This window comes from Rhincodon typus, chromosome 5, assembly GCF_021869965.1.
Source record: "Rhincodon typus isolate 14 chromosome 5, sRhiTyp1.1, whole genome shotgun sequence".
Lineage (NCBI taxonomy): Eukaryota > Metazoa > Chordata > Chondrichthyes > Orectolobiformes > Rhincodontidae > Rhincodon > Rhincodon typus.
The window spans coordinates 618,535-632,425 of record NC_063336.1 but is presented as its reverse complement, the minus strand read 5'-3'; the positions used below and the strand labels follow the sequence as shown (position 1 = coordinate 632,425).

General features: G+C 46.7%; 1 protein-coding gene across 1 annotated transcript in view; it reads right to left on the bottom strand.

Annotated features, from left to right (window-relative positions):
* The window catches only part of klc1b (kinesin light chain 1b), a 23,368-nt gene extending 12,138 nt beyond the window's left edge, over positions 1 to 11,230 (bottom strand). Inside the window, exons 1-7 of the mRNA XM_048596608.1 lie at positions 10,982 to 11,230; positions 10,484 to 10,714; positions 6,359 to 6,434; positions 4,304 to 4,532; positions 4,039 to 4,126; positions 3,347 to 3,448; positions 176 to 349 (exon numbers count right to left, since the gene is read on the bottom strand). Of these exons, the coding sequence (XP_048452565.1) occupies positions 176 to 349; positions 3,347 to 3,448; positions 4,039 to 4,126; positions 4,304 to 4,532; positions 6,359 to 6,434; positions 10,484 to 10,714; positions 10,982 to 11,221 (1,140 nt within the window). The 5' untranslated portion in view covers positions 11,222 to 11,230. The remainder of the gene's footprint in view (positions 1 to 175; positions 350 to 3,346; positions 3,449 to 4,038; positions 4,127 to 4,303; positions 4,533 to 6,358; positions 6,435 to 10,483; positions 10,715 to 10,981) is intronic.
* Between the last annotated feature and the right edge of the window lie 2,661 nt (positions 11,231 to 13,891).

The window sequence follows — 13,891 nt, the reverse complement described above, 5'->3', positions numbered from 1 at the left end:
CCTCACCGGGGTCCCGCTCACTCCGCTGCCCCCACCCTCACCGGGGTTCCGCTCACTCCACTGCCTCCACCCTCATCAGGGTCCCACTCGGTCCACTGCCCTACCCTCTCCCCAGCCCCTGCCCACACCACGGTCCCATCTTCACGCAGCCCCACCCACAGGCCTGACAGCTCACCAGGTTGTTCTTCGTCTTGGCCACGTTTGGGTCGTCAGGTCCGAGCCGAGACTCATAGATTTCCAGAGCCCGTCTGTAATAGTATTCCACCTCGTCATACTTGCCCTGGTTCTGACACAGCAGCGCCAGATTATTCAGCTGTTTGGCTACATCAGGGTGATCTTTGCCCAAGACCTATGTCAAGAAAATAACCATATCAGAATGTGAGATAGTGCAGATAGCTCATGACAGCTGCAACACGAATCAGTGCTGAAGCCACAACTATTTACAATATAACACGTGGACCAGGAAAGTGAATATATGATAGCCAAGTTTGCGGATGACACAAAAGTAGATGGGAAGGCAACAGGGAGTCACAGATTATGAAACAAAGAGTACAAGTAGGCCATTCAGCCCATCGGGCCTGCTCCATCATTCAACACGATCATGGCTGATCCTCTATTTTAATGCCATATTCCTGCTGTCTTCAAATAAATAATCCCTACCGTATGGAATGTGGCCATTTGGCCCATCGAGCCTGTGCCAAGCCCTCAAAGGACATCTCTTCCTAGTCCCATAACCCCGAATTTCCCATGAATAAATCACCTCGCCTGCACATCCCTGGACACTATGGGCACTTTCGCTTGGCTAATCCACCCTAACCTCCACATCTTTGGACTGTGGGAGGAAACCCACACAGACATAGGGCAAATGTGCAAACTACACATTTCCTTTGATGTCATGAAAATCAAAAAAATTACCAATCTCTTTTTTTTAAATACACTCAATGACCAGTCACATAGCTGTGTGTTGTAGTAAATCCCACAGATTTACTCCCCTGAATGAAGAAATGTTTCCTTATCTCAGTATCCTGAAACAGTGATGGCTGGCTGTAGACTCCCCAACCAGGGAAAACATCCTCCCTGTATCTTGTCTGTCTTGCCCTGTTATTTTTTATGTGTTTCTGTCAGATCCCCTCACATCCTTCTAAACTCGAGTGAATACAGGCCCAGTTGAACCCATGTCTCCTCATAGCAGGGTCCTGCCATCCCCAGTACCAGGCTAGAGACCCTCTCACTGCACTGCCTCTATCCTGCCTTAGGTAGGGAAACCAAACCTGTATGCAGTACTCCAGGTGTGATCTCACTAAGGCCCTGTCTAACTGCAGTAAGACATCACTATTTCTCAACTTCAGTCCTACTGCAGTGGGGGCCAATGTATCATGTGCCTGTCTCCTTTCACTGACTGATCTATAGGGATACCTAGATCCCTCCATACAACCACACTTCCCAATAGATCACCATTTATATAATACTCTGCCCTTATGGTTTCTCACACCACATTGGATAGTTTCACATTTAGCCATTTTGTAGCGATTCTGCCATGTGCTGGCTTATTCAATCAACTTGTCTAAATCATCTTCAAGCCTCCTTGCATCCTCCTCCTAACCCACAATCCCACCCAGTTTTGTATTGTCAGCATGCTGGGTAATATTGCTTTCAGTTCCCTAGTCAAGGTCATTTATACATACTGTGAATAGCTGCAGCCAAAGCACACTGTCCTTGGAGTATGTTTCTAGTCACTGCCTACAATCTGGAAAAACAGCTATTTAATCACACGGTCAGTTTCCTGACCGTCAACCAACACTTAACCCGTGCCAATATATTACCCCCTACTGGCTTTTAATACTGCCCACTATCCTCTGTTGAAGGACCTTATCAAAATGTTTCTGAAAATTCAAATACAATATATCCACTAGTTCACCCTCAACTGTTCTAGTTACTGCCTCAAAAAACTCCAGGACATTTGTGAAACACTTTCTTCAAGTTGTACCTTCTGAGTTCCATTCATACTGTATCTGTTATTTGTGTTCTACAGTGAAGACAGACATTATAACTATTCAAAATTTCCAAAACATACTTATTTCAAGTAGCAATTCCCCAATCTCTCAGTCGAAGGGACAGTGCTCACTTCAGCTGCTCTTTTCAATTTAAATACTTTCAGAGGCTCTTTCATTTGTTTGTATATTCCTCGCCAGATGTCTCTCATGCTGCAACTTCTCTCGTCATTCTTTGCCAGTTTTGAAAACCTGTGCAATCTTCTGCATTATAATCAGATTATAATGTTCACAATATCATTGTGTTTTCCCTGATGTAGCTGCTGTTGTTTGGTTCCCTTGTGAACAACACTGGGGCTTCCTTCTCCCTGAGTATTCTTTTCTCAACACCTTCATAAGTGTAATTAAAGGGGCGACCACTGCTGCTCAAATGTCTTTCTTTTTAACCTATTTTTCTGGTTCGTTTTAGCCAATTTCTGCTTTATTGCCTTGTAGGAGCCATTTCTAAGATTAAGACAACAGTTTCAGACTCCAGCTCCTCAGTCTTAAACTGAATGTCGAATTCTATCATGTTATCAATATGGTTTCCTAAACGCTCCTTGACTGTATGATCATGAATTAATCTTGGGTTGCTGCATATTGCCAGGCATCTTCTAAACTCACAAACTCTACCACCTAAAGGACAACGTTAACAGATGCATGGGAACTCCACCACTTACAAGATCCTTTCCAAATCAGACATCACCCTGACTTGGAAAAACATTATCTGTCCTTCAGAGTTGCTTTGTAGAATGCATGGAACTCCCTCCTGAAGACTATTGTGGATGTCTGGACACATCAAAGAGTGCAATGGCTTAGGGATGGGCAAAATGTTGGCTCAGCCAGCAATACCCACAGTTCTTGACGAATAAACACAAACCTGGCTCCTGAGAATGAACTGGCCAAAGAATCTGTCTTCTGTCCTTATGCACAGCAACGGTACACACTTTTCACTGTATTTTATATTGAATACATATGACAATAAAGGATATTCAACACCACACATTTTACGCACATATTTATCAGGCTACAGAGGACACTCAAAAGTGCAGCTCCCCCTCAGTATCGGCCCTCCGACAGTGCGGCGCTCCCTCAGCGCTGACCCTCCGACAGTGCGGCGCTCCCTCAGCGCTGACCCTCCGACAGTGCGGCGCTCCCTCATTGACGGGGCAGCCCTTATTTCCCTCTGCACCCGACTATAGGCCATGATATTGAGGCAGTTCGAGTTGGATATCTCTGCATTGTTGTGAACTGTTTGACAGCCCCATCCTGTTACTGGTTGTCATCACACTGCATTGGAGGCACGGTGTGCTTACCTTCTCCCGGATTTCCAGTGCTCTCTTACACAGAGGCTCTGCTTCTTTGTATTTGCCTCGTTTGCCATACAAAACAGCCAGGTTATTCAGTGTTGCTGCTACCTGCACGCAACAAACAGCAATCTGTCAGGCAACAACGTCTAAAAGCTGGGAACTATTCTCCCTGAAGCCCAACATTATGACTTGAAATAAGAAAAGAAGGAACTTTAATCTTCACTCTGTATTTAACCCCGTGCTGTCCCTGTCCTGGGAGTGCCTGATCGGGCCAGTGTAGAGTGAGCTTTACGCTGTATCTAACACTGTGCTTTTGCAGGGTTTCCTGTGTTGTCATGCTTAGTGTGTGCGTAGTTTTGGATTGGGCAGGAGAAGCTCGAATTTAGTGTTGAATTGATACACAGCCTATGCTTCCTCTTCAAACTGGTGACAGCTTTTAGTGGTCTGGGGTGGGGTTTGATGGCGTGGGGGAGGTGGGGTTTGATGGCGTGGGGGAGGTGGGGTTTGATGGCGTGGGGGGGGTGGGGGTTGATGGCGGGGGGGGGGGGGGGTGGGAGGGGGTGTGGGGGGTGGGGTTTGATGGTGTGGGGGGGGGAGTTTTTGGGGTGGGAGTGGGATTTGACATGGCTTGCTGAGAGCCAGGTCCCACATGCTGTTGTCCAATCTCCCTGCCAGACCCAGCAGCATGTTCCACTTACAGCTGGGTGGTCCTTGCCCAAGGTCTTCTCTCTGATGGACAGGGCATCATTTAACAGATGGGCAGCCTCCTTGTATTTATTCTGGTCCCTGTGTGGAGACAGAACAGGTTGGGATGAGAGAGAGCCAAGCTCAGTTGCTCCAGCACACACCAGATATGGCCAGGTTGCATCCAGACAGAGACCACAGAGGCACAGGAAGCCAGTGTGTGGGCACAGAGAAAGGGTTGCCTGGCAGTGTGTACCCTGTACCCGGTGCTGTACTCACCTGTAGACCAGTGCCAGGATGTTAAGCATGGTAGCTACATCAGGGTGATCATGGCCTGAAGTCTTCTCCAGATCCTCCAGTGCCTGCTTGCAGAGGGGCACTGCCACTTCGTAGCGTCCCTGGGAGGCATACTGGATCACCAGGTTGTGCAGGGTCCGCAGGCGGGCTGGGATCTCATAGCCACCCTGCTGAGCAGCTGCAACAGCACTGCTGCTGTGAGGGTGACTGACTGCGGGAGAGAGAAACACACAGAGTGGATTTAAAAATACACCACTGCAAAACTGTCAGAATGTGAGAGAGACCGAGGGCGAGAGGGGGAGAGACCGAGGGCGAGAGAGATTGACAACGAGAGAGAGAGAGAGAGAGAGAGAAACCAAGAGTGAAAGACTGAAAGACTGAATGAGAGCAATAGACCATGAGACAGACAGAGAGCAAGAGACCAGGTCAGAGTCTCACAGCATGGAAACAGAGAGAGACTGAAAGAACAGCCAATGTTGTTGCTTTATTTAAGAAGTGCAACAGGAATAATCTGTGAAATTACAGGCTGGTGAGCCTTATATCAATGGTAGGGAAATTATTGGAGAAGATTCTTAGGGACAGGATTTATTCACATTTGGAAAAATATGGACTTATTAGCAACAGGAAGCATGGCTTTGTGCTGGGAAGGTCATGTCTCACAAATGTGATTTGAGTTTTTTGAGGAAGTAACAAGGATGATTGATGATGACAGGGCAGATGTTGTCTACATGAACTTTAGCAAGGCCTTTGACAAGGTCCCTCATGGCAGGCTGATACAAAAGGTGAAGTCACATGGGATACACGGTGACCTAATAAGATGGATAAAGAACTGGCTCAGTCATAGAAGACGGGGAGTAGATGTGGAAGGATGATGTTCTGACTGGAGATCTGTGAGCAGGGATCAGTGCGGAGACCCCTGTTGTTTGTTACATATATAAATGATTTGGAGAATGTAGATTGTCTGATTAGTAAGTTTGCAGATGACACAAAGGATGGGGGGAGCTGCGGATAGCAAGGACGATTGCCAGAGGATAGAGCGGGATACATGGGTGGAGAAATAGCAGATGGAGTTTAATCTGGGCAAGTGTGAGGTGGTACATTTTGGAATATCTAATGCAGGAGGGAAGTATACAGTAAATAACAGAACCCTTGGTAGCATCAAGATGAAGAGGAATGTAGATGTACAGGAACACAGTTTCCTGAAAGTGGCAACACAAATGGAAGTGAAATGTTTACCTTCATTGGTCAGAGAAAGAGTAGTAAAATTGGCAAGTATGTTGCAGCTCTATAGAGCTGTAGTTAGGCCCCATTTGGAACATTGTGTACAGGTCTGCTTGCCACATTACCAGAAGGATGTGGAGGCTTTGAAGATGGTACAGAAACAGTTTACCAGGACACTGCCCGGTTTGGAGCATATTAGCTAAGAGGAGAGATTGGACAAACTTGGTTTGTTTTCACTTGAATGTTGAATGATGAGGGGGCGGCCTGATAGAGGTTTACAATATTATGACAGGTGTGGACAGAATGGATAGTCAGAGTCTTTTTCCCAGTGTAAAAATGTCAATGACGAGGGGACAAAGGTTTAAAGGAGATGTAACAGGCAAGGTTTGCCTGTAGTTCACTGCCAGAGGAAGTGGTGGAGACAGATACATTAGTAACGTTTAATAGGCACCATGACAGTTACATGAACAGGCCGGGAATAGAGGGATACAGACTGTGTAGAGGCAAAAAATTTTTAGATTAGAAAGGTGTCACGTGTTGGTACAGGCTTGGTGGGCCAAGGTGGGGGTGGGCAGAGTTAGGGAGTTTGGGAGGGAAGAGAGGGGCTGGTGGGGGTAGCGTGAGAGGGTGCAGAAGAGGGAGAGAAAAAGAGAGTATTGAGAGACAGAGAATGGGGGGTGTGAGAGAGAGAGAGACACAGACAGAGAGAGAGAGAGAGAGAGAGAAAAAGAGACTGGAAGAGCGGGAGGTAGAGGAATGCAGCAGATCAGAGATAGAGTGCGAGAGCAAAATATATAGAGGGAGTGAGGAGCTTACTTCCTGTGCCATGTTCTTCCTCCTCTGGAAAGAGATCCTCCAGGGAATCCTTTGAGGAGTCGCCCTCCTTTTCTTCCTGCATTTCAAACAAAACCATAGAATTCAGTGTCAAATCAACAAGAGGCATGTAGGGTCAGGGGGACAGGAAAAAGGGGAGGGCTTGGAGGGGGGGGGGAGGTGAAGGGTCAGGATGAGGGTTTGGGCTGTGAAGGGTCAAGGGGATGGGGTCAGGGTAAGGATGGAGGGGATGAAGGGGTCAGGGTGAGGGTGAGGGGGTGAAAGGGCAGGGTGTGGAAAGCCGGCTGGCAACTTTCCCCCAATAAAGATGGAGAAAATAAACCAAGAGAGCAAACTAGAAGGAAGATAAAAACTGACAATAAGAGCTTCTTTGAATATATAGAAAGAGAGAAGTCAATGAGGAAAGTGAAGCTGGGGAGATGGTTTTCCGGGACAGGACAATGGCAGAGGAGTGAAACAATATTTTGCATTTTAGGATTATTATTTATGATTATTTGACCATCCTATTATTACTATAGAATACAGAGGAGGAATTAAGTGCCATCACCATCACGAGGGAAGTAATATCCGATAAACTAATGGAGCTAAAGGCAGATATGTCCCCTGACATTGAAGGCTCGCATCCTCTGGTCCTAAAATGGATGCACTGGTTGTAATTTTCAAAAAGTCCTTGGATTCTGGAGAAGTACCAGAGAATTGGAAAGCTGCCAATGAGACACATCTATTCAAAAAGGGAGGAGGCAAAAAGCAGGTAACTTTAGGCTGATTAGCCTAACGTCTATTGTTGGACAAATATAGGAACACAGGAATTAGAAGCAGGAGTAGGCAATACAACCCCTTGAGCCTGCTTTGCCATTTAACATGATCATGGCTGATCTTATCTTGGTCTCAGCTCCACTTCCCTGCCTGCTCCCCATAGCCCTTTATCCCACTTTTCATCAGATACATATCAATTTCTTGCTTGAATCTGTTGATTGATTCTGCCTCCACTGCACTCTGGGGCAGCGAGCTTCAAAGATTCACAACCCTCAGAGAAGTAATTTCTCCTCATCTCAGTTTTGAACCTATATCCTCTCACTCTATGACTTCTTGTTCAAGACTGTCCCACAGGTCATTCACTTCATCAGTCCCCGTTAGGTACAAGCCCAAGCTATTCATCTGCTCTTCATACGACAGCCCTTCCATCCCTGCAAACAATCTGGCAAACCTCCTGTGAACTGCCTCCAGTTCCACCACATCCTTCCTCAAGTAAGGAGACCAAAACTGAGACCACACCTGGAGTATTGTGTCCACCAATGCCTTGTATAACTGTAACTAACACTACTTTTATAATCCAGTCCTTTTGCAATAAATGCCAGGATTCCATCTGTTTTTCTTATTATACGCTGCACCTACAGTCCCACTGTCTGTGACTCATGCACAAGGACCCTCAATTCCTTCTACACTGATGCACTTTCAATCTGCTTCCTGTTTAAATAATCATTTGCCCTTTTGTTTTTCCAGTCAAAATGGATAACACCACATTAAACTCCATGTGCCAGATTCTGCCCCAATCTCCTCGCCTATCAATATCCATCTGCAAACTCTTTATCTCCTCAGCACTGCCTGCTTTCCCAGCCTATTTTAATAGCACCCGTGAATTTTGATACGTTACACTCTGTCCCTGCTTGCAGATCATTTATAAAGATTGTAAATAGTTGAGGTCTCAGAACTGAGCCCTGCGGCACTCCACTAGTTACAGTATGCCATCCAGAGAAGGACCCATTTATCCCCACCCTCTGCCAATCTTCTATCCAGCCAATACTCTAGCCATAACTGCCCGTGGTCTAAACTTCTGGATCAGTCTTTTATGTGGCACCTTGTCAAATGCCTTCTGGAAGTCGAGATATATCACATCCACCGGATCCCCATTATCCACCTTGCTAGTTACATCCTCAAAGAACTCCAGCAAGTTTGTCAAGCACAACCTGTAACCAGTGGGTTCCACAGAGATCAGTGCTGGAACCACAACTGTTTACAATTTATATTAATGACTGGGAGGAAGGAAGTAAATGTAATGTAGCCATATTTTCAGATGACAAGAATAAGTGGAAAGGTAGGTTGCGACAGAGATATGAACAGTTTAAAGAGAGACCCAGGTTGATAGCATTAAGAAGGCGTACGGTATGTTAGGCTTTATTGGTAGAGGGATTGAGTTTCGGAGGCAAGAGGTCATATGTTGCAGCTGTACAAAACTCTGGTGCGGCTGCACTTGGAGTATTGCTTACAGTTCTGGTCACCGCATTATAGGAAGGATGTGGAAGCATTGGAAAGGGTGCAGAGGAGATTTACCAGGATGTTGCCTGGTATGGAGGGAAGGTCTTATGAGGAAAGGCTGAGGGACTTGAGGCTGTTTCGTTAGAGAAGAAGGTTAAGAGGTGACTTGATAGAGACATACAAGATGATCAGAGGATTAGATAGGGTGGACAGTGGGAGCCTTTTTCCTCGGATGGTGATGGCTAGCACGAGGGGACATAGCTTTAAATTGAGGGGTGATAGATATAGGACAGATGTCAGAGGTAGGTTCTTTACTCAGAGAGTAGTAAGGGCGTGGAATGCCCTGCCTGCAAAAGTAGTAGACTCGCCAACTTTAAGGGCATTTAAATGGTCATTGGATAAACATATGAATGATAATGGAATAGTTTAGGTTAGGTGGGCTTCAGATTGGTTTCACAGGTCGGCGCAACATCGTGGGCCGAAGGGCCTGTACTGCGCTGTAATGTTCTATGTTCTATGTTCTAGATATTGACAGGCTAACTAAGTGGGAAAAAGGTTGGCAAATGGGGTATAATGTGGGAAATGTGACATTGTTCATTTTGGAAGGGAGAGTAAAAGAACACTGTTATTTAAATGGGGAGAAACTGCAGAAAGCTGCAGCACAAAGGATTTGGGAGATATTTGTGCGTAAAACCCAGAAAGCTAGTACACAGGTACAGCAGGTAATCAGGAAGTCGCAGGGAATGTTGGCCCTTATTTCAAGGCGGTTGGAATATAAGAGTAGGGAAGTCTTACAGCAACTGTACAAGGTGCTGGGTAGACCACATCCGGAATACTGTGCGCAGTTTTCATTTATTATTTAAGGAAATGTACCATTTCATTGGAGATAGTTCAAAGAAGATTCACTGGGATAATCCCTGGTATAGAGTCACAGAGTCATACAGTGTAGAAACAGACCCTTCAGCACACCACGTCTATATCAACCAACAAACACGGGAGGTAATGGCCTAGTGGTATTATCACTGGATTGTTAATTCAGAGACCCAGTATCGAATCCAGCCACTGCAGATGGTGGAATTTGAAATCAATAAAAATCTGGAATTAAGAGTCTAATGATGACCATGAAACCATTGTTGATTGTCAGAAAAACCCATCTGGTTCACTAATCTCCTTTATAGAAGGAAAGTGCCATTCTTACCTGGTCTGGCCTACATTTGACTCCAGACCCACAGCAACACGGTTGACTCTTAACTGCCCTCTGGAACAGGCAATAAATGCTGCCTGGACAGTGATGTTCTCATCTCGTGAATAAATAAAAATTCTACTTTTGAAGGGCCTCCCTTGTTTTTAATGCACTGTCCTTGATATATACTTCCTTCGTTTTCTTTATCAAACTCTCAAATTCCGTTGACACCCAGGGTTTCCCGGACTTGCAGACCTTATCCTTCACTCTTCAAGGAACAGGCTGGCTCCAGATGGAGGGACTATCTTATCAGCAAAGGCTAAAATGGTTGGACTCTATTCCCTAGAGTTTAGAAGAATGAGAGGTGATCTCTTTGAAACATCTCGGATTCTTAACGGGCTTGCCAGGGTAAATGCTGAGGAGACATTTCCCTCATGGGGGAGTCTAGGACCAGAGGGCATAGCCTCAGAATTAAGGGGCACTAACTTAAGACTGAGATGAGGGGGTGGGGGTGAGAAAGGGGGATTTGGTGGTAAGCAAGGGGTTTGGGGGTTCAGGCCAAGATTTAGGGGTTCAGAGAAGGGGTTTGTTTAGGGAATGGGGGCTCAGGAAGTAGTAATACTGGGTGCAATAGGAACCCTTGCTGGATCCCCAGTCCCTGGACTCACAGAAGGAGAAAGGTCATCATCGTATTTCTTCAGCTGGTTCATGAACTCCAGGTGCCTCTTCTCCTCCTCGAGCTGAGCCACCGTTTGCTCGCTTCGCTGCAGTTTCTGCTGGGTATTGGCCAGTTCATCCCTCAGCCACTGGTTCTCCTGACAGAGCCGGCGGACCTGGGCTCGCAGCTTCTGTTTCTCTGATTCCACAGTGTTCAGGTGAGTGCACAGAGCCATCATCACCTGTATGGGCAGAAAAGCAGTGACATTCAGCCTCTCAACCAGGGGCCTGGGGTCACAGGCTTCACCTCCACTCCATCTCGGGCCTCACCCTCAAACCTCTACCACCTTCCCCCCATCCCCACTCTTGCTTTCCCCCTCTTTCTCACCCTCCCACCATCTCTGATCTCACTCTCTCCCTCTCCCACTCCAACTCCAACTCCAGCCCCCCCCTCTCTCTATCACACCCTCTCTTGCCCCTCTGCCCCAAGGCCCTCCCTCCACTGGCACCTGAGCCTCTCCAAGACCGAGCTCGATCATCTCCACAGACTTCCTGATGAGGTTCGATTTCTCATGCACCAGATTGGCCTCCTCATCCTTCTTTAGACAGCTGATGGTCTCCAACAGACTGTGCAGGATGGAGTTATGTTCATTCTTCAGAGCCTCAAGGCCCTGCATCACCACCTTAGTGTTGGAAATGATGTCCTCCTGACTGAGTTTCTCATCACGTGGGTAAACCATTGTGGACATGTCCTGGTGACCCTGTCAAAGGGAAGGCACAGTTTAGAGTGGAGTATGAACTAGCTTCCACAGTGAGACCCCAGTGGCACTGTCACAGAGCAGGGAAATTAACCAGCTCCCACAGCGAGAACCCAGTGGCACTGTCACAGAGCAGGGGAATTAACCAGCTCCCACAGCGAGAACCCAGTGGCACTGTCACAGAGCAGGGGAATTAACCAGCTCCCACAGCGAGAAGCCAGTGGCACTGTCACAGAGCAGGGGAATTAACCAGCTCCCACAGCGAGAAGCCAGTGGCACTGTCACAGAGCAGGGGAATTAACCAACTCCCACAGCAAGAAGCCAGTGGCACTGTCACAGAGCAGGGGAATTAACCAACTCCCACAGTGAGAACCCGGTGGCACTGTCATACAGCACCCTGCCTCCTGCCCGCTAAGACCCACAATCCTTACAGAAGGTACCTATCCACTGCCGCCTCTCTTGGAACAACACATCAGCTACTGGGTGGAGTGGCTCCTCCTGCTATCCCCCACCATTTTTCCTGATGTTATGGGGCTCCTAGAAATGAGCTAACCTCCAAGACAGATCTGGGTATATGGCTGACATCCTTTTACACTTTAAGCCACAGGATGTTGTGGCTGTAGCTAGAATATAAGGAGCCTGCTCGCTGATCCTGAGGAGGGTTGGGGTGCTCAGGTTCAACATGAGGGGTGTGAGCTAGACGGAAAGGCTGAATAGACTGGGGATATTTTCCCTGGAGCATCGGAGGCTGAGGGGTGACTTTATAGAGGTTTATAAAATCATAAGGGTCATAGATGGGGTGAATGGTCAAGGTCTTTTCCCCAGGCAGGGGAGTCCAAAACTAGACAGCATATGTTTAAGGTGAGAAGGGAAGATTTAAAAGGGACCTAAGTAGCAACATTTTCATGCACAGTATGCCAAAAGTGGCCTAACCAAAGTCATGTACAGCCGCAATATGAGATCCCAACTCCTATACTCAAGGCACTGACCAATAAAGGCAAGCATACTAAACTCCTTCTTCACTACCCTGTCTACCTGTGATTCCACTCTCAACAAACTATGCAGCTGTACCCAAGATCTCTTTGTTCAGCAACACTCCCCAGGACCCTACCATTCCTCAAACACTTGTCATAAAACAAGGCCTTCAGCCCCAGGTTCATTCTTGTAAACCTTCTCTGGACCGCCGCCAAAGGCAGCACATCCTTCCCTTGATACGGGGCCTAGAACTGCTCACAATATTCCAAATGTGCCTGACCACAGCATTATACAGCCTCAGCAGTACATCTCTGCTCGTGTATTCTAGCCGTCTGGAAATGAACGCTAACATTGCATTTGCCTTCCTAACTGCCAACTGAACCTGCATTTCAATTTTAAGAGAAACCAAAACGAGATCTTCCAAGTCCCTTTGTGCTTTAGATTTCTGAAGCTTTTCCCCATTTAGAGAATAGTCTATGTCTCAGTTCTTCCGACCAAAGTGTATAACCTCACACTTTCCCACACTGTATTCCATCTGCTATTTCTTTACCCACTCTCCCAGCCTGTCCAAGTCCTTCTGCAGCCTCCCTGCTCCCTCAACACTACCTGGCCCTCCACCTAGCTTTGTGTCATCTGCATACTTAGCAACAATGTCCTCAGCTCCTTCGTCCAGATCATTAATGTATAAAGTGAATAGTTGCGGTCCCAATGCTGACCCAGGGAAACTCCACTAGTCACCGGCTGCAATCCTGAAAAAGACCCCTTTATCCCCACTCTCTGCCTTACCAGTCAACCAATCCTCCACCCATGCATGTAGCTTGTCCCTAACACCGTGGGCTTTTGTTTTATTCAGCGGCCTCCTGTGTGGTACCTTGTCAAAGGCCTTCTGGAAATCCAAATACATCACGCCCACTAGCTCTCCTATATCTAACTTGCTCATTACCTCCTCAAAGAATTCTAATAGATTTGTCAGGCGTCACCTCCCTTCGATAAAGCTGTCCTGACTCAGCCCAATTCTACCACAGACATCCAAGTACTCTGCAATCTCAACCTTAATGGTCTCTAAAATCTTACCAAAAACTGAGGTCAGGCTAACTGGCCTATAATTTCCTGTCTTCTGTCTCCCTCCCTTCTTTCATTAGCTATTTTCCAGTCTTCTGGGCCCCTCCCTGAGTCTATCCATTCCTGAAAGAGCACCACCAAAGCCTCTACAATCTCCTGAGCTATCTTCTTCAGAACTCTAGGGTGTACCCCATCTGGTCTGCAAGACTTATCCACTTCCAGACCTTTCAGCTTTCCTAGCACCTTTTCCTTAGTGATGGCCACTACACTCTCTTCTGCCCCCAACTCTCTACCAGTTCTGCTACGCTGCTGATGTCTTCCACCATGAAAACTGATGTAAAGTACCTATTCAGTTCCTCCGCCATTTCTTCATTCCCCATTACTACTTCTGCAGCCTCATTTTCCAGTTGTCCAATGTCCACTCTTGCCTCTCTCTTACCGTTTAGATATCTAAAGAAACTCTTGCAAGCTTTTTTTATATTATGAGCTAGCTTATTCTAATATTTCATCTTCTCCTCCCCATTGCTTTTTTAGTTATCCTCTGCTGGGTTTTAAAGGTTTCCCAATCCTCTGGCTTCCCACTAATCTTCACCACACTGCATTCTTTTTCATTTGCTTTTATTC